Raw genomic sequence first — 20,994 nt, 5'->3', positions numbered from 1 at the left:
AGCACATTGTAAATATTCAGTAAGTGGATATATTTTTACTTTATGATTATTAACGTGTGTTAGAGCTCGAATTTTTACCCTATTACTACTAATTCATTCTTTTTCCCTTGTGTAGGTATTTGCGTGGGGCTATAACAACTGTGGCCAGGTGGGATCAGGATCTACAACAAATCAGCCAACTCCTCGAAAAGTTACAAACTGTTTACATATTAAGAGGGTGGTTGGCATTGCTTGTGGTCAGACCTCATCCATGGCTGTTCTGGACAATGGTGAGGTGAGCTCTCTCTGCACCGCCCCCCCCCCCCCCCCCCCCGCCATCCTCACATCCTCTCTCAGTGAAATATCATTTTCTTCATGAGGAGCATGTATGAGATCATGGAAGGAAAAGTGCCTTGTTTTGATAGTTTTGTTGGTAAGTTAACTGGTTACTGATTGAGAGAATATCTGGAGGGTGTTTGCTCCTCAGTATGAATTTTTAAATTCCAGGATTTATCTGCAAGTAAGGATATTTTATTTTTTTTGTGAGATCCAAATAGTCTAATGTCCATAGGTATATGTGATTTAATGTAATGAAGAGTTTGATACCACCTGTTTCATCCAATGAAAAAATCAAATGTGCACTCTTTAAAGTTAGCTGATGTTTGTAAGCAGCGACTGATGCCACTCCCCCTGCACCTGGAGTTTGTTCACAGGAGGAAGCAACTTAGAGAAGCTGAATTTCTTGTCCTACTTGTTGTTGGCTACTTTTACAAAAATTCAACTTTTAGTGACCCTTTACCATGGTTACCTTTGAGCTGATGGTCATTTCTATACGATTATTTTGGTTGTAACTTCTACTTAAATAGACCTGTTACCAATCTATGAATGTCTTAGTGAAGAAAAATTGTACAAAGATATGTCTTTGAAGTGATTTTTTAAAAGATTTTATTCATTTGAGAGAGAGAGAGCTTGTGAGAGCATGAGCACGGGAGGGGCAGAGGGAGAGGGTGAAGCAGACTCCCTGCTGAGCAGAGAGCCTGACATGGGGCTCAGTCCCAAGACCTCAAGATCATGACCTGAGCCGAAGGCAGGTGCTTAACCAACTGAGCCACCCAGGCGCCCCACAAAGATATGTGTTTGGATACAGACGTGTGAGTTATGCATTGCAGTGCTAGAGCGCTTTAGAGTTTTCTGAATACTCACCTATGTTAACTTATTTTTTTTAGATTATTTTTATTGAGGCATAATTGGCATACATTATGTTAGTTTCAGGTGTACAATGAAATGATTCAATGTTTGTATATAAAGATCACCAAAGTAAGTCTACTTAATATCTGTCACCGTATAGTTTTTTTCTTATGATGAGAACTTTTAAGATTATTCTCTCAGCAACTTTCAGATATGCAGTACAGTATTATTAACTGTCGTCACCATGCTGTACATTACATCCCCATGACATTTTATAACTGTAAGTTTGTACCTTTTGGTCCCCCTTACCCATTTTGCCCACGCTCTCCAGCCCCCTGCCTCTGGAAACCACCAATCTTGTTCTCTGTATATATGAGCTTGTTTCCTGTTTTGTTTTGTTTTTTCAGTTGAAGTACAGTCGACGCACAATTTTACATTAGTTTCAGGTGTATAACACAGTGATTTGATGAGTCTCTTCCTCATGCCATGTTCCCCAGAAGTGTTAACTTATTTTTTGAACCAATCCTGATGTCATCTTGGATGATTTCAGAATTTCTTGGGATAGTCATTGGACATCCTCCATCTCAGTATTCTTTACTTTACCTTTATTTTTAAAAATAAATTTAATTTAAAAATTATTCTTATGTGGTTATTTTCACAAATGAAAGGAGATGAAACACATAAAGTAAAAAGTGAGTACCTTTTCTCCAGTCTTGTTAATAGTTTGAGGTATATCTTTTTGGACTTTTTCCTATAAAAAATTCTGTGTGGGTGAATGTAATTATCTTTTATAAAAAATGGGATTATTATTTTATCTGCTATTCTGCAGCTTTCCTGCTAACAGCACAAATGTTTACCTGAATCTATTATCAGACCATTTATAGCTGCTTTCCCTTATAATGGCTGCTTAGATTTCCGAATTGGATGACCCACACCCAGAACTCTACTAATGGAAATTTCAAATGTTTCTAAATTTTTGCTGTTATAAACATTGTAGCACTGACTTCCTGTGTTACTGTGTATCTCTGTACACTTCTGTAAGTATTCTGTAGAATAAGTTCACGGGAATAAGATATCTGGGTCAGAGGGTGTGCCATTAAAATTTTTGATAGCTATAGCCAAATCTTTCTGCAGAAAGTTAAAACCTGTTGCCTTATGATATGCAAAATGCTTTTAACCATCTCTTGCTAGTACCCTAAATTCTCTGCCCCCCTTCCCCCTCTGTCACATTGCCCTGAAAAGCCCCATTCATCTGTTTGCCTTGCATTGTCATGGTGCCACCAGGCATTTCAGGTTTCTCATTTGACCAGACCTGTAGTCTGTTCCTGGTCAGTGCTTTCTCCTGTGTCCCACACTTGCCGTTCTAAATCTTTACCCCTGCTGGCAAACCTCTCTCCAGCTCTGCTGCTTTCAGCTGGTGACTCCGCTCTCCAGAGAGCGAAGGGGTCACACATTCTTACGTCTTCTTAGCCTCTTTCCTGTCCATTCCTTCTCTCTGGGTCCCACTTCTTTCTGGGTCCCATAGTTTAGACCCTCAGCAGAATTCATCTGTGTGCTGATGAGAGACACATGTATCTCCTGAATGGCTGTCCCGCCTCTAGTCTTACATAGTCCTGTCCCCTTTATGTGCAGCCAGCACGATCTTTCCGAGATGTGTGAAATACTTCAGTGGAAGGCCCATAGATGCTTTTTACATTCCCTAGTATGTGTTTTGGCACATTTGGTCATCCCCTTGGCCTTTGCTTTTCCTTCTGGTCTTTCGCCCTGCCACTGTGCTGGATGTGTCCTGCCAGGCCCGCCTGCTCGTGTTGAGAACCTGCTTCCAGAACATTCTGTGCCCTCTCCCTGGAATACGTTCACTTCCATTTGTCTCTGCTCACATCTGCTTTCTGGAAGTCTTTCCTAAACTAGCTTCCTGTAGCTAAGTCCTTTCTCTTCTCTGCTCTTGTAGTGCCTTGATTGTATCTTTAGAGTGGCACTCGCCACCTAACTGCAAAACGTTTGCAAGTGTCCATCTCTCCTGTTAAACTGTGACCCAAAACTTCTAGTTTCTAGTTTCCTAGTACCTTTTATCATGTCCTGACATTTAAGAGGTGCTTCATAATTGTTAATGAGCATTAGCTTCCTCATGTATAAAACGAGGACAAATGCCTTGCCCCAGGGCTATCCACACTAAGTTATGGGTAGGAACTCGTGCCAAATTCTGTCATCCCCACCCCCAGAATATCTGTGGGATCACAGAGTAGAACATGGGTGTGGGAGGTGGAAAAGTACTTGGTTTGTTTCGGTGGACTGCATTTTTCTTTTTCTTTTTTTTTTTTTTTTAAAGAATTTTATTTATTTATTTAACAGATAGAGAGCACAAGTAGGCAGAGCGGCAGACAGAGGGAGAGGGAGAAGCAGGCTCCCCGCTGAGCAGGGAGCCCGACACGGGGCTCCATCCCAGGACCCTGGGATCATGACCCGAGCTGAAGGCAGCCGCTTAACCGACTGAGCCACTCAGGCGCCCCTGGACTGCATTTTTCTATCTGGCGTCTTAAAACGGTTTTCAAAGCCGGTTCTCTCCCTTTGTCTCCCTAAGGTGTACGGCTGGGGTTACAATGGCAACGGTCAGCTAGGCTTGGGAAACAACGGCAACCAGCTGACCCCTGTGCGAGTGGCGGCTTTGCACAGCGTGTGCGTGAACCAGGTACGTGCGCAGCCTGGGCTCCGCTGCGGCTCCCCGCCGGCTTGGAGAAACACGGGGGATGTACTCGTTGGGACGTCTTTTCAAACCATACTGTGTGCCTTCATCCTCCACATTTGCAGTTTCATCTTCCCTGAAGTCCCATGATGAGAAGGAACACCATGGTGGTGACACAGCAGTCTTGACAAGTAGAAAAAAAGATACTGGAAAAATCTAGCAGTCTCAGTGTTGGACTTTTCTAATGCTTTTTCAGTGTTCCGAGAATGTCAGTCCATACGTGATGATGAATTGGCATTCTGCAGAAGCTTGCTGGGATCTTCAAGTAGATGCTTCTGCTGCCCTTCCTGTTTTCCTGTTGATGGTAACCATTTACGTTTCCTTGCAGATTGTCTGCGGCTATGCACACACTCTAGCACTAACAGATGAGGGCCTGCTCTATGCCTGGGGGGCTAACACGTACGGGCAGCTGGGAACTGGCAATAAAAATAACCTGCTAAGCCCCGCCCACATCATGGTGGAGAAAGAAAGGTAACTGGGCTGGACCGTGTCTCGGGCTTGTGTGTGTGGTTTTGGACTTGGGGCCGTGTGTGCTGAGCTATGGGGTTTGGCTTTTGTAACTCTTCTGTTTCTCAACACTGTCCTTTTGAACAAGAGTTTGAGTAGCAGCTAGAGGGAACGTGAAGTTGATAGGATTCTTATGCAGCTTTCTAAAATAGCCTCCTGTGATTGATAGGCATTAATGCATCTTGGTGTAAGTCTTACTGCCTTCTTGTGGCCCATCTAGTAGGGAAGTAAAATAGGGCCTGTCGCCAGGTAGAAATTCAGAGTATAGTACTGACTTTTCCTTTGAGCCAACTAAAACAACTTCTCAGTAGGTAAAATCTCTTAAAAGGACACTATCTGTTTAGATATTGATTTGATTTAATGTGTGTTACTGGAATAGATGCTTTGTTTGTTCGGCCAAATTGTGAGTCCTTACTAAGTTTTAGAGGGTTGACTTCTGATTGTAGGACCTTGCCTAAGTAGCATACTGAGAAATGCACGTTTGGCTTGATGTCCGTTTGGATTAGGATGTTCAGAGTCCATTACCCCGAGGCAGGTGCTTATTTAGGGGGTGAGAGAAAAAGTTGTATCACGGAAATGGCATATTGAAGACACTCTTTTTTTGGCTACTGTCTAAGCCCCGCCCAGAAACGTCAGTACATTTTGCCTCAGTCCGCTTTCCTCATCTACTTTGGTTTCTAGTCCCTTTTTCCAAATTGTCCTCAACAGGTTGTGTTATTTATCCTAATTCACAATGACTTTAGGATAAGAAGTGGGGCAGCAAGCAAGGGAAAAACACAATACTCTTGTTGTGATCTTTTGGTTTTGTTCTTATGACCTGGATAACTAATATCCCTCAATCTTGGGCTGTTTTTTGTGGTGTTGTAAGCATGACCCCTTTATCTACCTTGTGTGGTGTGCTGTCGGCTTCTGTGATAAAGAAATGACATAGGGCGCCTGGGTGGCTCAGTCGGTTAAGCGACTGCCTTCAGCTCAGGTCATGATCCTGGAGTCCCGGGATCGAGTCCCGCATCGGGCTCCCTGCTCGGCGGGGAGTCTGCTTCTCCCTCTGACCCTCCCCCCTCTCATGTGCTCTCTCTCACAAATAAATAAATAAAATCTTTAAAAAAAAAAAAGAAATGACATACATTTTTCTTAAAACTTTTCAGGGTCGTAGAGATCGCGGCCTGCCACTCGGCACACACGTCGGCAGCCAAGACCCAGGGCGGGCACGTGTACATGTGGGGCCAGTGCCGGGGCCAGTCGGTGATCCTGCCCCACCTCACCCACTTCTCCGGCACCGACGACGTGTTCGCCTGCTTTGCCACGCCGGCCGTCTCGTGGCGCCTCCTGTCCGTGGGTGAGCACGCTCAGGGCTCCTTCTGCCCAGGAGGAGCGGTACCAGCAACTGACCACTCCCTTTCTCTTTCTGTAGTGCTGGCTGTGGGCTCTGTCAGGTTCTAGAACGTTTTATTCTCCAGTAGCTGTAATTCCTTTCCTCAGAATAGATTTGCATAGTAAAATTTATTCATAGGTTTTAAAATACTACTTACTGTTTTCTCCCCTGCAGTGCTTTCATCTTAATTGAGGTGAGATTTCCGTCCACGAAGTTAACCATTCGAAAGTGTACGATTCAGAGGCATTCAGTATGTCCTCAGTGTTGTGCACCTGCCATGTATATCCAAGTTCTGAAACATTTTCGTCTCCCTGAGGGAAACCCCTGTACCTGTCGTGCGGTCACTCCCCATCCTCCCTTCCCCCATCCCTGGCTGTCACACCTTTACTTTAGTTTCTAGGGATTTCCCTATTTTGGACACTTCCTATAAATGGAATCGTTCGATGTGTGACCTTTTGGGCGTAGCTTCTTTGACTTGATGTTTCTGAGGCACAGTGCTTCATTGTATGGCTGAATGAAATTCCGTTGTGAGTACAGGCCAGTTTGTTTTTCTGTGCGTCTGTTGATGGATATTTGGGTGGATTCCACCTCTGACTGTTACGCATAGTGCTTTTATAAACATTTGTGTACAAATATTTGTTTGAGTCACCTGTTTTTAAGTGCTTTTGTCATACTAAATTTATTACATAATTCAGTATGAAGCAAAAATGCGCTTAAAAAATGAAAATCTTGTAATTTTTAGGGTGACGTGTTAATTCCACTTTCTTTCTCTCTTTTTCTTTCAACACATCTCAAATATTTTTATTTCAGAAGGGCATAAAAACCAGGGTATTTTAGAGGGTAGTGTAATTTAGGGTGATCTTTGGTTATGTAATCTGTCCCTTTTCTGAATATTGTCTTAAGAGTCCATTGATGGAAAATGGTAAGGTGTCATAAAGCTGAGTAGCCATCAACAAGATGGGTTTAATCTCTTTTTCTTTTATTTCTTGTTCATTTCTGCCCTTTTTGCTGATGTATTTCTTCTAAGTTCTTTATATGCAGAGGGAATAAGTGGGCCAGGGTGGCCCTGTGCTTGAAAATTAATGTCGCTCCTGTCAACTATGGGGTTTGGGTTGCTTTAGCAATTGATATGAAAAGCCAGTCTTGTCATACGTGTCATGCTCAGGTGTGTCAGACAGCTAGCCGTGGCCGTCTCATCATCAGATGACCAGTCTTTATGGTCATGGGAGCAAGAGTATGTTTAGGAAGAGTTAAGCTGCTGCTCAATTTAAAGCGAAATAAGTTGAACATTTCCAGGTTCTTTAACAATAATACAATATATACATATTTTTTTTTAAGAGAATGTGTGGAGGGTGGGGAAGGGCAGAGGGAGAGGGAGAGAGAGAGAGAGAGAGAGAGAGAGAGAGAGAGAGAATCTCAAGCAGGCTCCACGCCCAGCACGGAGCTGATGTGGGCCTCGATCTCACAACCCTGAGGTCATGACCTGAGCTGACGTCAAGAGCTGGACACTTAACTGACTAAGCTACCCAGGTGCACCAACATATTTTTTTGCAGTGAATGTTGTGATTTGAAAAAAATTAGTTTACAGAATGGGACTGTTTGGCCATAATCATGCATATGTATTGCCTGCACAGCCAAGCACTGTGTACATCTTCAGAACCCCATGTGCTACTTAACCAGGACCTGTTTACAGAAAGCTTCTCCAGGTACTTGCCTCTCGAAATCCTAATCCTGAAAAGACATCCTTTTCAAAACAAAAGTTGTAACATTTTTTAATGCTAAGTTTGGAAGAGATAAGATCATTCAGTATATCTCCTAGATGACTTCTTTCCCATCTACCCACTGAAAGTCAGAAAAGTTTTTTTCTCCCAGTTTACCATCTCAGGTGAGCATTAGAAAGAAAGTCAGATGGTTAAAAAACACCTCTGAAGAATATTTCTTCCCTGAAAGGAGGTATTGTACTTGTTGCCAGAAACCAAGAGGCGGAAGAGGGTTCTTGAGGCCTTAGGACGGATGCAGAAGTAGGGGCACTGGTACGAAGCTATTTTGTGAATGGGGCGGGGGCGAGCAGTCTCCATCCCTGGACTCCGTGCCCATCTTAGTCATTTCCTTTCTTTTATTTGCCAGGGATCCAGGTTATAGGGTCAGGGAAAGCCTGATTTTTGCGAGATCGTCCACTCTCCTCCATAGCCAAGGAAAGCTCTGCATTGCGGGAGCCTGGGGGAGGGCTTGGGCAAATGCCATTTCCTTGGGAGATTCTGATAGTAGAGCTCCTGGGTAAGCTTCTTTATTAAGTTTCAGCCTCGGTTTGGCAGATGTCCTCCTCCAAGAGCAGCAGGCTACCGAGAGACACAGCTCCCCTCTCATCCTAGGGGCCTGTGTTACCAGCACCTGCGCGCATTGCCAGTGATCTCTGGGATTGTTTTTGTTTTCCTGTTTGCCTTCTACCTGTGCATATACAGCGCAGGAAAGTGTTACCGAATTGTACAAGTGCCTTTACTTTTTCTCGTGAGGACACAGTTCGACTTACAAATAATCATTCCAGCCGTTCTTACCGGGCAGCGTGACCAGCTTTTTGTAAAACTGTTCCCTTTGAGTGTAATGGCTACTAAGTTGGTTTGCTCTGTTTTTAGATAGCAGGTGAGGATTATTGTTTGTACATTGATCTTTAGGAGTAAGAGGGATGTTGAGATTCCACATACCTAGGAAGGAGGGCTTCTTTGTGTAAGAACATGACCGCATGGCATTACTTCACTGGTAAATTTATCTCTTGACACAACTTCAGTTGAATCTACCAGCCCCTTGAAACTTCCCCCGAAGTAGGAAAATTGATAAATTCTTAGTCCCCGAAGAGAACCACGAAAGTTTTAAGTAAGTAGTTATATAATCGTGGACTGCCTATAGCTTTTTCTTCTTTTAAAAAATATATATTTTGGGCGCCTGGGTGGCTCAGTCGTTAAGCATCTGCCTTCGGCTCAGGTCATGATCCCAGGGTCCTGGGATCAAGTCCCACATCAGGCTCCCTGCTCAGCGGGAAGCCTGCTTCTCCCTCTCTCACTCCCCTTGCTTGCGTGCTCTCTCTGTCTGTCAAATAAATAAAATCTTTTAAAAAATAAAACAAAATAAAGAGAAGGTGGGGAAATCGAACCATGAGAGACTATGGACTCTGAGAAACAAACTGAGGGTTTTAGAGGGGAGGGGGGTGGGAGGATGGGTTAGCCCGGTGATGGGTATTAAGGAGGGCACATATTGCGTGGAGCACTGAGAGTTATAGGCAAACAATGAATCATGGAACACTACATCAAAAACTAATGATGTACTGAATGGTGACTAACATAACATAATAAAATAAAAGAAAATATTAAAAAATTAAAAAAAAAAAAAAGCGCCGCCTGGGTGGCTCAGTTGTTAAGCGTCTGCCTTCAGCTCAGGTCATGATCCCAGGGTCCTGGGATCGAGCCCCACATCGGGCTCCTTGCTCGGTGGGAAGCCTGCGTCTCCCTCTCCCGCTCCCCCTGCTTATGTTCCCTCTCTCGCTGTGTCTCTCTCTGTCAAATAAATAAATAAAATCTTTAAAAAAATATATATATATATATATTTTAAAATGTCTAGCTTAGTATGTAAGACTGGTAAGTGGCCTTTCCAACTACTTATTTTTGGTAGTTTCTAGACTCAAGATACTTAATCTTGATACAGTGAAATTGATTTGTCAAATAAGGCATGAACTCTTGAAAAAAATCTGATGGAATTACCTGTCATGCTAATGGTTATCTTTTTGAAGTCTTTCCTATCTCTACCACATTTCCTGAGCTTTTTGTATTAATAATGTGTTTGTTGCCTTCAGAGCATGAAGACTTTTTAACAGTTGCCGAATCACTGAAGAAAGAATTTGATAGTCCAGAAACTGCTGATCTGAAGTTTCGAATCGATGGGAAATACATCCATGTCCATAAAGCTGTTTTGAAAATCAGGTATTTTTGCATAAGCTTAGAGACATCAGTAACCTTACTTTCTTTTTTGCAGTCTCCATGTCTTTGTTAGTCCACAAAATGGGGACTGATAAGGAACAGCCTTGGCAGTAGAGAGAAATGGTACAACTTAATATTTTTATGAATGGGATCCATGCATTATTGAAGAGTTTTGCATGTGTGTATGAGTGTGCACCCATGTGCCTTTTTGAAAAGGCATAATGTGGTAGCGTAAATATTTGTCTATATTGTGTTTGTTGTTTTTTTCTTTTTTTTAGAGAGAGAGAGAACGTGTGCTCTGAGCCAGGGGTGGGAGGAGGGGCAGAGGAAGAGGGAGAGAGAATCCCAAACTGGCTCCACCCTGGGTGATGGCGGGGGCTTCATCCCACCACCCTGAGCCAAAATCAAGAGTCTGACGCTTAACTGACTGAGCCACCCAGGTGCCCAGTTTATATTGTGTTTTAAATGAGGATCTTGTGAATATTTATTTCCATCGACAAATTTATTTACACGCTTAAAAAAATACAAAAGATTGTTAGTGAAAAATGTGTATGTCCTCTTTTACACATAAAGATTCCTTTTTCCCCAAGCAGAAAACTCTCATGGTCAGGAATGATGGACCTCTGGCCCTGAGGGACATCTAATTTCCAATTAAAGGAATGTTCTTTAGATAGAGTAGATGGCAGGGTGGTATTTATTAATAATGGTTTGAACTCTTGCTCCCTGAGGCTGCCATTACTGAGAGAGAGGCACATGAAGGGAGACCATTGAGAGTTAAACTGGCCATTTACAAGTCCCTTTTGAGATTTAGTTGAAAACCTTTTCACAAAATAATACTTTTTAAGGGAACCAAAAAGCCATATGTTAGTCATTACTGAGAGAGTAAATATCTGAACCAAAGTTAATAAAAGGTGAACTGGAAATGTTCCTTTCTGTGAACCTGTGGTCAGTCAGTCTATTCCTTTCATTTGTCCTGTTTAATTTGTCATTCCTTGCCTAAACAACTATTTCTTTTTACTTCTCAGATGAAGTAATGTCTTACGTAGATGGAACCATTTTTAGTTGTGAATGGATTTTGAAAATATTCTATGTTTATTTACACCGTATTTCATTTTAAAAGGATTTGAAAAGATGACGTTTTAAAACTGACGTGTATTACATACTTAAGAAAAACCAGTATTTAGAAATCAGTTCCTCATATAGGTGGCTTTTTACATGCAAATACAACATAAAAAGACCCACTTCGGTGTTTTTTGTTTTTTTTTTTTTGAAATCTGTGACTCTCCTGGTGAATGTGTTTTGTAAGTAAGTTGGTAACAGGCTTGGGAAGATTGGAAACGGAGCAGGTCAAAGCAGAGGAACAAAATAGGACTGATGGCTGTTTTTGAAGATGTGTCAGAAAAAAAGGAAAATTATCATGTAAGGTAATGGGATAATAATTAGCCTAAATGTAACCCAGTTAGCATTTAAAGCCATTTTAAGAATATGCAGATTACATGAAAATTAAAAACCAAATAAATTATTTGGAATGATGCTGATATATAGTCAAAGATTTGAACTCTCATTTCTGAATTTCTTTTAATTTCATTGTTTAAAATGCATTTCTGTACAACACTGTTTGAGAAAAACAAGTGAGCAGAATACTTGATCTGAATGAGGACTGTCAAATGGAGACTGTGGAACGCTGGAGGTGCTAGGTACTTCTAGGCTCTATTTATAATTCTTAATATTTGATAGATCCTAATCAAAAACTGAAAGTGAAAATATGCAAAAGGTGAATGTGAAAGCCCATGCTAGCTGAAGATCCATGATCCTGGTGCGTGTGGGCCCAAGGATGGAGTAGTTAAGGAGACCTGTAATATTTACCTGACTGTGGCAACTTCCTTAGGTAACTTTCTGTGTTCTGTTTAGGTGTGAGCACTTTCGGTCCATGTTCCAGTCTTACTGGAATGAGGATATGAAGGAGGTGATAGAAATAGACCAGTTTTCGTATCCAGTGTACCGTGCCTTTCTCCAGTACCTCTACACAGACACAGTGGACCTGCCGCCTGAAGATGCTATAGGTACGTGAGCCCACCGGACGGGCCAAGCCACGCGGTCACGGAACTCTCTCGTCATGGTCTTAGAGCACTGACGTGTACAGAGTGTCAAGTTGATTGGTTTTTAGACAATATTTGAAGTAAATGTCTTGACAAATAGTGTTATATAGTTATTATGGTTAATAATTGTGGTCACAAGTTTATGACTGTGGATTTATTTTCATTCTGTTAATACTGAAGCACATATACATTGCTAATGCATTTAATATATCATCTTGGAAATAAAATGAGGGGGGAATTCTATTTATTCCCCTTCCTTTTTACTGTAGAAGAAGATGTATAAAGTGAGTGTAGGAGAGGTCTGTTTTGGGATGGGGGATGTAGGGAGTGAAGAAGAGGATTTATTTAATAAAATTTAGAGTATTACTCACTAAGAAACTTCTGTTGATTTATCTACATAACTCTTTGCACCAAAATAAAATATTTATGTTTATAAATTATGGGAAATATGATTAAACCTTCCATACTTCTTGCTTTTAGGTCTTTTGGACTTGGCCACGTCTTACTGTGAAAACCGACTGAGAAAGCTTTGTCAGCACATTATTAAGCGCGGAATTACTGTGGAGAATGCCTTTTCGCTATTCTCTGCTGCAGTCAGATATGATGCAGAGGTAACATAAAATAACGAACAGAAACCACCCCCTCCAACTCCTCATGGCCTGCCCCCCACTTTTCTTGCGTGAGACAAGGAACAAGAGTAATTTCACTTTTATTTAGGGAATCCGTGAACTGACTGATCCCTAAAAAAATGAAAGCTGGCCTTGCTTGTTTACTGTGTTCATAGTTTCAAAAATGGTGGTTGTTCTACCTTCATTTTTAACTAAGAAAAGAACCTGAGGTCCAAGCAGCTGTACTGCGGGTTGGAATAGAAAGTGTCCTACCCAGTTGGATTGATGCCATTTGTAGTTTCGGGTGTTACTCAAGGTCAGCTTATATATTTTTTTCAAGACCCACTTTGCCATCTCCCTAACTCTATCCTGTTGTAAGCCAAGGATGCTGTATGATTCATATCTGTGTATGCTCCGAAATTCTATCTTTGTCTAATTATAACTCATTCATGTGTGAAGAACTTGGTCTGGGCTCCTTTTTGTTTGTGTGTTTGGTTGTGAACGGTTGGTTTTGCACTGGATTGAATTCTTAATCTAGGATTTATGGATCTCTAGAGGATCTATGAATGAATGGGCTTTGGGGAGTCTGAAATTTTGTGTTTCGTGTATTTTCTTGAAGTTAAGAACCACAGTGTCATCAGATGGTCAGCTGCTCATAAGCAGAAACTTTCTTATTCATCTCTGTACCCTGTAGTGCCTGGCACATGGTAGGCACTGGATAATAAATGTTTGTTGAACTGAATGCATGTGGTACCACCTGAAGGACGCATTCAGGATAATTAGTGAACTTAAGGCTGCTCTGGTTGGTTTTATAAATGTATAGAGAATAAAAGGTAGAGAGCAGTAGCCTCAGAGTTCGAGATGTCCAGCTAAGGCATGCACCTTTAGTGACACAATTAGTCCATTCTGGAGGTACTTTGTCATCATTTGACAAGGCAGAGGACCTGGTATTGGGATTTACCGAACACCCCCGGAGATCTGTAATTGTGGCCTTGGTGTGGTGGAAGACAGACTTCATCTTTATCACACTTAGGGATCAAAGTGGAACATTATGTCTTATATTTTCAAAATGTATCCTATTTTTATTTGAGATTATGATTATAAATATTTAATAAGGTCAAAAAGCTGACTTTCTCTATGTGGCCTGGCAACAGATGGAGTGATGATTAATAAATTATGTCTAATAGGAAATGGAAGTATAGATTTTTTTTTTTTTTTTTTTTACCTTTTCTGTGACACCATAAACTTCTTTATTAGAAGTGCTATTTCTTTAAGGTTGCATTCTACCCAGTGATATAATTTTAAATCGGTTGATGCCTGTTCCGTCCGTTAATTGACTTTTAACATCTGCTCTGTGTCTCTCCCTGCTCCTCTTCACTGCTAATGAGTTCCCTATTCCTGGGATTAGGATACTGCTGACTAAAACCAGTTAGAACTATCGGGGCAGAGGCAAACATCTCAGGTCTAGGTGCTGGAAATTTCTTTCTCACTAAGCTAAAACTTACCCAAAAAGTCACAGAAAAAAACCTCGTGCCACTTCTACCCATGCCAGGTGGTCATTTTTTTTTTTTTTAATACTGGTTTTCATTTTCCTCGTATAAAATATAGACACATGAAATTCTGTCCCTTCCTTGAGACTGAAAAATATATGTGATTCCCTTGAGTCTGTCACAGTATGGTCATTTGATTTGGCATGCAAGAGTGTATGTTGAGTTAAATGAATTTGAAATACCTCACCACAAGGGTGTGCTTTTTAAAAATGAAAAAAAACAACAAAAAAAACAAGGCCCAACCCCACAAATATTATACATTCAATGTAGAAAAATTAGAAAATAGAAGACAAAAGGAGGAAGAATCACCTTCTTTCTAAGCTATTTTTTTTTTTAGTTTCTTATACGAGTTCTGTAATTGACTAATGTACTTTTACACTGTATTTCCTTAATGCTATAGAATGTAGTAAGTAAATAAATGAAGTGTTTAGAATATAAAAATAAAACCCACTCTATTTATTAGTTGATGGGAAGCTTCTATTAAGTCAGATTGGAAATTAACTACCAAAAAATGGACTGACTTTCAGAAGCTCCGCTTAGGGAGACCAGATGACTTTTCCTTCATTCTGTGGTTCAAATGCTAGGAAGATGGAGACTACATGCTTCTCACATTCTTTCTCTTTTATATAAGTTCTTGAGGTTCCTTTCTACCCCCTTTGACAAGGTAATTTCGAAGCAAATATACACACACACAAAAAAGCAACAAAAATATATTGACTCAGTAGTTAAGGAAGATTTTTTTTTTTTTTCCCCAAGTAAGCTGCTTGTGGAGCCCTTGTGTTACGAGTGCGTTGTCCGACTTTCTGCAAGTTTTAACTGAGGAACGACTTGGCAGGGGAGCACTTAAGTATTCCTTCAGTACAAACCCAAGTGAACATTGCCATCAAGGGAGAAAACGTGAATGAAGCACTGTGTCAAGATAGTTCTATAGCTCATCACACAAGTTTGAAATGTTTCTATTTATACTGTTTTCAGGAAATTTTTGTTTTCTGTGTATATTTGAACATTAGGAGAAGTTGTTGGGAACCAGAGTAGAGTGCTTTCCAGAAAATTCTACTTGCTGAGTAACGTAGATCCTAACATTTTGCTGTTGGTGGGAAGCCATAAATATAAGGTCGGGAATCTAATTCCAAAATTGGCTTGGGATATTGGTTTTGAAAGTTTGTGCTAAAGCCTGATGGTCAGCATTTTTTTCTTCTTTCTGAAATTGAAAAGTTTTCCATGATCAGTAGACTATAAAATATTTTTTAGTTAGTAAGACAAAGCACCTTTCTTTATTTTGTCCTAGGTAGCAAGACATTTTAAGTACATTCTAAAAAACCAAACCAAAGACTGCTTTGATCTGGCATATTTTGTACCTGATATATATTATAAATTCTAAACTTTACAGTTTTGGGGTTTTGTTACTACTTTAACAAGTTTGGACAGAGGAGGTGTGGTTCACAGTCTTGCCATCTGGGATGTGTCTCAAGTGGGGGCTGGTTGACACAGACACATAGGAGCCTGTCTCACCCTGGCCAAGTGGTCTTCGATAGAATTCTTAGCATTCAGTTATTTTAGCTTTTGGGGATTTAGGACTGGTTAAGAAGTTCATTTAGGCTGCAGTGGCATTTTTAAAAATGTGGATATTAAGACCATCAATTGTCTCTGTTTTACTTTGTTACTAAAGAAAATCTGTGGAAGGGAAAAACAAGTTATTTTCGGAATTTATAAATTATTTCAGAGTAGCAATTTATTTTGAGCTTCCTTGCTAATTACAACAAATCTGATATTTCACCTGATTTGCCTCAGACCCGCTTTAGAATAATTTCACCACAAAATGTCATAAATAAGGGATTTATAGTTTCTAAAATACCAAGAATATTGTTTTAAAGCCCCTGATCTTGCACCCTCTCCCACTTCTGTATTCCATGGGCTTTAAGAAGATGCTTTCAATCTGTTATGAACTTTTTTCATCTACTGGTCTGGTGATCCTTCTTGTTTTCTTGGAAATGTTTTGTATAAAGCCCAGCAGTCCTGTTATAGTTAACTTATTAGTTGGGTAAGATTAGTTGCACTTTCTTTTCTGGGTATTGAAGATGTGATCATTGCAGAATAAGGAACAGATCATGTAGCTTCTTCAAATATCTAAGAATTATCAGGAAAATAGTTATCATTTACATATCAAAGCAAAGGCAACCTGGCTCAGGGCATTGGCTACTAAGAGAATTGCTTGGCTGGGCCACTCTGGTTCGTGCAACTGAACTTGCAAACAGTTTCTCTCTTTCCAAGTGCATTCACTGCTTCCTTTTCCATAGATCTGCCTTAAGCAAGATTCAGTTATTAAACGGTTGGAAACTGCAGAACATTTTTTGAATACTGAGATATCTCACCAATTCAGACTAGTTGGAGGGGAAGGGAAGGCAGTTTGATAGAGCCATTTTCATAAATGTATGAAGTGATTTGTAATCAGAGGCACCCTTTGTATACCTGTACTACGTAAAAAGTTCTTCAAGTTTATACCCAAGATAATCTCTGTATAATTAGTAAACTGGATAAACTCACTTTTTCACATGTACTCTAAAGAGCTTGAATTCCAGATTTGTAGACATGGAAGTGATAAGGTTTTACAAGGCCAGAATTTAGTGAGTTTTGTTTGAATTTGAAATTATGTAATTAAAAGTTAATATTTAAAGATCCTCATCTGCTACATTGCATGGTTTGAAGAAACTTTCTGTGCTTATGACTGGTTATTTCTTCCTAAAGTATGTGTAGAAAAACTAGTTTTCTGTTTTTGATAAATAAGATTGAAATGACTTTGATCTCCTTGTAGAATATAATTCAGTTTCTAAAGCTGTTTCTTAATCACTGGGTTGTAATACCAGGAGAGGGCTTTTTCTTTAATAGTAACGTGAGTGAATGTTTTATATAGTTTAACATTTTAGTTTCTTATAATACACAGAACGTTCAGCGGTACTTCAGCCCACGGAGACTCTCTTACTAAAAAAGTTTGATGCAAAGATTGTGCCTATATTTTAAATGCATTGTGAATTATCTAGAAAACAAAACTCTGGCAGCAGCTGACTGATACACATTAGATGTGGTTTATCCCTTACCAGTGATACGACTGGAAGGGAACCTCATTCAGCTAAGGACAGAGGGACCCTTAGAAGAAGGAAGTATTTGCTTGCAGGGGTCTGCACAGAGAGAGTAGAAAGGGATGTGTCTCTGTGTTTGTGTGGGCCCTCCCCCACCCTGCCTAAAATTTCTCATTTCACAGTGGCTTGGAAACATGAGACCAAGACGCTGCAGTTTAAATGTTAAGTTCCTGGTTTGGTAGAACCCTGAGTACTGACCTTCGGTGTAGCTGGCAAAGTTAAAAAATCAAGGTATTTGTGATAAGAGCTTTCAGTGTGATTTGCTGTTACATATTTAGACTTTGTATACATTCCAGTACCTAAGTGATTTAATAAATATATGTTTCAGTGTTTAAAGGAACAAACATAGTAGCGGTTTTGCTGGGGATGAAAAGGCTGTATTGGCATTGGCGGAAACAGATTTTTAAGTTGTTCTGGTTTACCACTTGTGTATATCACTTTGCTTCTGAGTGTCGGTAGCTGATGACTTCATTTGTCTGACTGAAAACTCCAGTCTCTGAATATTCTTCTCTGGATGGACTGAGAATGAGAAATTAGTTTGGTGGGAGTTGTAGTGTATTATTTCTTGTGGCTTTAAGAATGAAGGCATTTTGTCTAGGAGAGCACAGCAGTGGATTTAAGGTGCTTGGAATTTTTTTCCTTTTTAATGTGTCTCGTGGGGACATCTCTTTATCACTTTTCTGTTTCTTAAAATCTTCCTTAAGCTAAATCTTAATTCTTTTCTCGGACTTCTTGACTGTGATAAAACGTATGATGGACTGAAGTTGCTTTCGGCTTTGTTTTTAATTATTATTGCAGAATAATTGACAGACAATATTGTATCAGCTTCAGGTGTATGCTTTCAGCTTCTCCAGACAAAGTCTGCATGTGACTAGACTGTGTGGTAGCCTTGTAGAAGCTTACCCCCCATAGGCTGTGTGAATGGGTGTGTGTTTTGAAGAGTCAGACTTGAGGTAGTGAAATTGTTGCTTTCACAGTGTTTTGACTCAATAGTGTGTGCTTTTCTCATACCTATCTATGGTCACTTGTTTGCTTAGTTTGAGGTTTCTGGCCTCAAATGTCTTTTCTAGGGGAGGGTAAAGATTTGGGATGAGGGGTTTGGATAGAAGTAATTCGATCAAAGTTAATAAAAAAAGGCCTCTTCTTGTTTTTATTTTTGTTGTGTGTGTCCAGGATTTAGAAGAATTCTGCTTTAAGTTTTGCATCAATCATTTGACAGAAGTTACACAGACTGCAGCATTTTGGCAAATGGATGGCCCTCTGCTAAAGGAATTCATTGCTAAAGCCAGTAAATGTGGAGCCTTTAAGAACTGAAGCCCAAGGCTGCTGGGTTTTGTGAGTGCTCCGGGCACGGGCGATGATGCGTCCTTTGTGCTCTGCGGGTGATGTAATTTTGCAGGTAAAAAACCCATCAGGTTTTTTGGTGTTTTTTTTTCCCCCCACATCTGAGACACTATTCTCTGTGTAGGAATATATGAAGGATGATTTTGAACAACTCTTGTTTCCAGATATGTACATTTTAAATGTAACCTTAATTTGGCTGGAACATTGTAAAGGGGTGAAAGTTTAGCTGATTGTTTCTTTGTTTTTTTGTTTTGTTTTTGATTAGAGGAACTTTTGAACTTGGAAAGGGGAAGTCTGTGGTAGTTCTCCTGGTTCACATATTGACAACCCTTTGACACCAGGAATTTGGGACAGTTTGTGAATTGTGGGATAGAGAGGCCCCACCATGAATTAAAGATGCTGACTTTGGGGCTTGTTGAAATGATGCATTAGTTGCTAGTTCACTAGCCATACTGTGAAGACGTAGTTAGGATAGTTTGAGGCTTTTGTGTTTGCACTACTGAGGACCTTTTTTAACTTCATAGTGTATCAAAGTAGTATCAGTTTAATATGAGTTAAACCTATTGAGATGATGATTATGTAAAGATAAACTTCTAGGTTTAGCCAAGATTTCTCTTCAGACTTAAGCACATAAAGTAGTAATTTAGGACCACCTGTGAAAAGTTGATCATGAAAGAAACTTTATTTGGACAAAGGTCAATATTTTATAAATTAGAATCTCCACTACTATCCAACAGTGTTTTATTTCATTAAGACAAAGTCTGAGAAGTGAAGTTTAAATTGCTCCCCCACCACTTCCCCCTGTAATTGCTCATCATAAGAGGAGAGTAATGACATACTCAGTATACTCTTGCCTTCCTAAATTACGGCTGCTAGATCATCAGATTTGCTACATCTGACTCAGAGAAGCGGTTCTTAAAACCACCTTTCTGGCAGGACTTCTTGGAATTTGTTTTAGCTTTTATCTAGGCCAAGCATCACAAATTTGCTTATTTGTAACCTCAGCAGCTTTCATCTTTTAATTGTGTTAGGTATAATATTTAGCACAATTTAACTTCAAAAAAGGATCAAAATTATGGTTTTCCTGAAAAGATCCTACTTATAAAAGGGTCTTTTCAGTTTGTTTTTGTTTTTTTGTTTTGTTTTGGTCTGCTTATGAAATGTGACTTTGGGAGGAAGAGTGAGTGTTCAGCTTTGGGTTTTATCACGTGTGTCCATTGAGCTTGCTGTAAGAACAAAGCTTTGTTCTGCTCTGGCCATGGACTCATTTCCATTTGTGGGCGCTCCCTAGTGAACTCTTTCCTGCTTGGAAGTTCCCTCATCTGAACTTGGAGCCTGAATACATTTTCAGAGCCAAATTAACAAGAGGGTAAAGATACGCTGCAGCTGCTATTTCTAGCAATGTTTCGAAGTGTGGGGGAGGGGGTTGGGTGGGAGTGAGGGCTCAAAGATAGGAGTTCATTGATAAGTGAGATAATTACAAACCTAGCAGTCCCAGTTCCCTTTTCTTGACCATGTCGCAGGTGATTGAAGCCCAATCAAGTATTACATTAGAATTAGTTCTGCAACATGATAGAATTTTTCTTAGTAGGTTGATAAATGCACATTAATTTGATTATTAGCTATGATGGGTAGTGTTTGTAACAATCACTGTTCCATAGGCTTATGATCTGGACAAACAAGAACTTCAGTATGTTTACTATTGCTCTTACTTGAAAAAAACAAACAAACAAACAAAAACCATTAAAGTAGTAGATTCATTTCCATAGATTGTTCATTCGCTCAACAGATATTTACTGAGGTTCCTTATATAGGTGAAGAACCACTTCTCATAGTAGATTACTGAGTAATTTGTATGAGTATGTATGTAGTGAAGAAAAGGGGAATGAGTTCTTTGAAAAGTACTTGAGTATCTTTTTTTTAATACACTCTTATTTTTCTACTTGGTTTTATTGTTAATCGTAGCAGGAAATGAAAACTGTTTTTTGAATTGTGTTTTTCATCTGATGTAATAATGAAAGCCAAAGTATTCATATTTCTTAAGATAGCCCTCAGTGTCCTCTTGAACTTCTTACTGGAACAATGTTTGATACTCCAGTGTATAGGCTGTATTTATGTAATGTTTAGAATGACATATTAATAAATAATCTGTTAAGACATATGTGCAGGGTGGTTTTTCCGCCTCAAAAATCAGTACCGTGCAGCCTTAAAAAGGAAGGACGCTCTGGCCCGTGCTGCAGTCTGGATGAACCTTGAGGACGTTGTGCTGAGTGAAGTACGCCAGTCACAGAAGGACAGGTACTGAACGACCCAGCTACGCGAGGTATTCTTGGAGACAGAACACAGAATGCTAGCTGCCAGAGGTCAGAGGTAGGCGAGAGGACTGGAGGAGTTAATGTGTAATGGATACAGAGATTCCATTTTGCAAGACGGAAAGAGTTCTGGAGCTGGATGGTGGTGATGACCGCACAACAGGGTGAATGTACTTGGTGCCGC

At 40.1% G+C, this 20,994-nt stretch overlaps 1 protein-coding gene across 3 annotated transcripts in view; it reads left to right on the top strand.

Annotated features, from left to right (window-relative positions):
- RCBTB1 (RCC1 and BTB domain containing protein 1) overlaps window positions 1-20,659 on the top strand; it is a 49,915-nt gene extending 29,256 nt beyond the window's left edge. For all 3 annotated transcript variants that reach the window (XM_035003432.1, XM_035003431.1, XM_035003433.1), the window contains 8 exons: window positions 116-274; window positions 3,749-3,856; window positions 4,239-4,381; window positions 5,566-5,756; window positions 9,637-9,763; window positions 11,672-11,823; window positions 12,340-12,470; window positions 18,328-20,659. In XM_035003432.1, the coding sequence (XP_034859323.1) occupies window positions 116-274; window positions 3,749-3,856; window positions 4,239-4,381; window positions 5,566-5,756; window positions 9,637-9,763; window positions 11,672-11,823; window positions 12,340-12,470; window positions 18,328-18,468 (1,152 nt within the window). In that variant the 3' untranslated portion in view covers window positions 18,469-20,659. The remainder of the gene's footprint in view (window positions 1-115; window positions 275-3,748; window positions 3,857-4,238; window positions 4,382-5,565; window positions 5,757-9,636; window positions 9,764-11,671; window positions 11,824-12,339; window positions 12,471-18,327) is intronic.
- Window positions 20,660-20,994: the final 335 nt, after the last annotated feature.

The sequence above is a fragment of the Mirounga leonina genome, unplaced genomic scaffold (genome assembly GCF_011800145.1).
Source record: "Mirounga leonina isolate KUSES-001 unplaced genomic scaffold, KU_Mleo_1.0 Mir_127, whole genome shotgun sequence".
Taxonomy (NCBI): domain Eukaryota; kingdom Metazoa; phylum Chordata; class Mammalia; order Carnivora; family Phocidae; genus Mirounga; species Mirounga leonina.
This window is presented reverse-complemented; position numbering and strand designations above follow the sequence as displayed.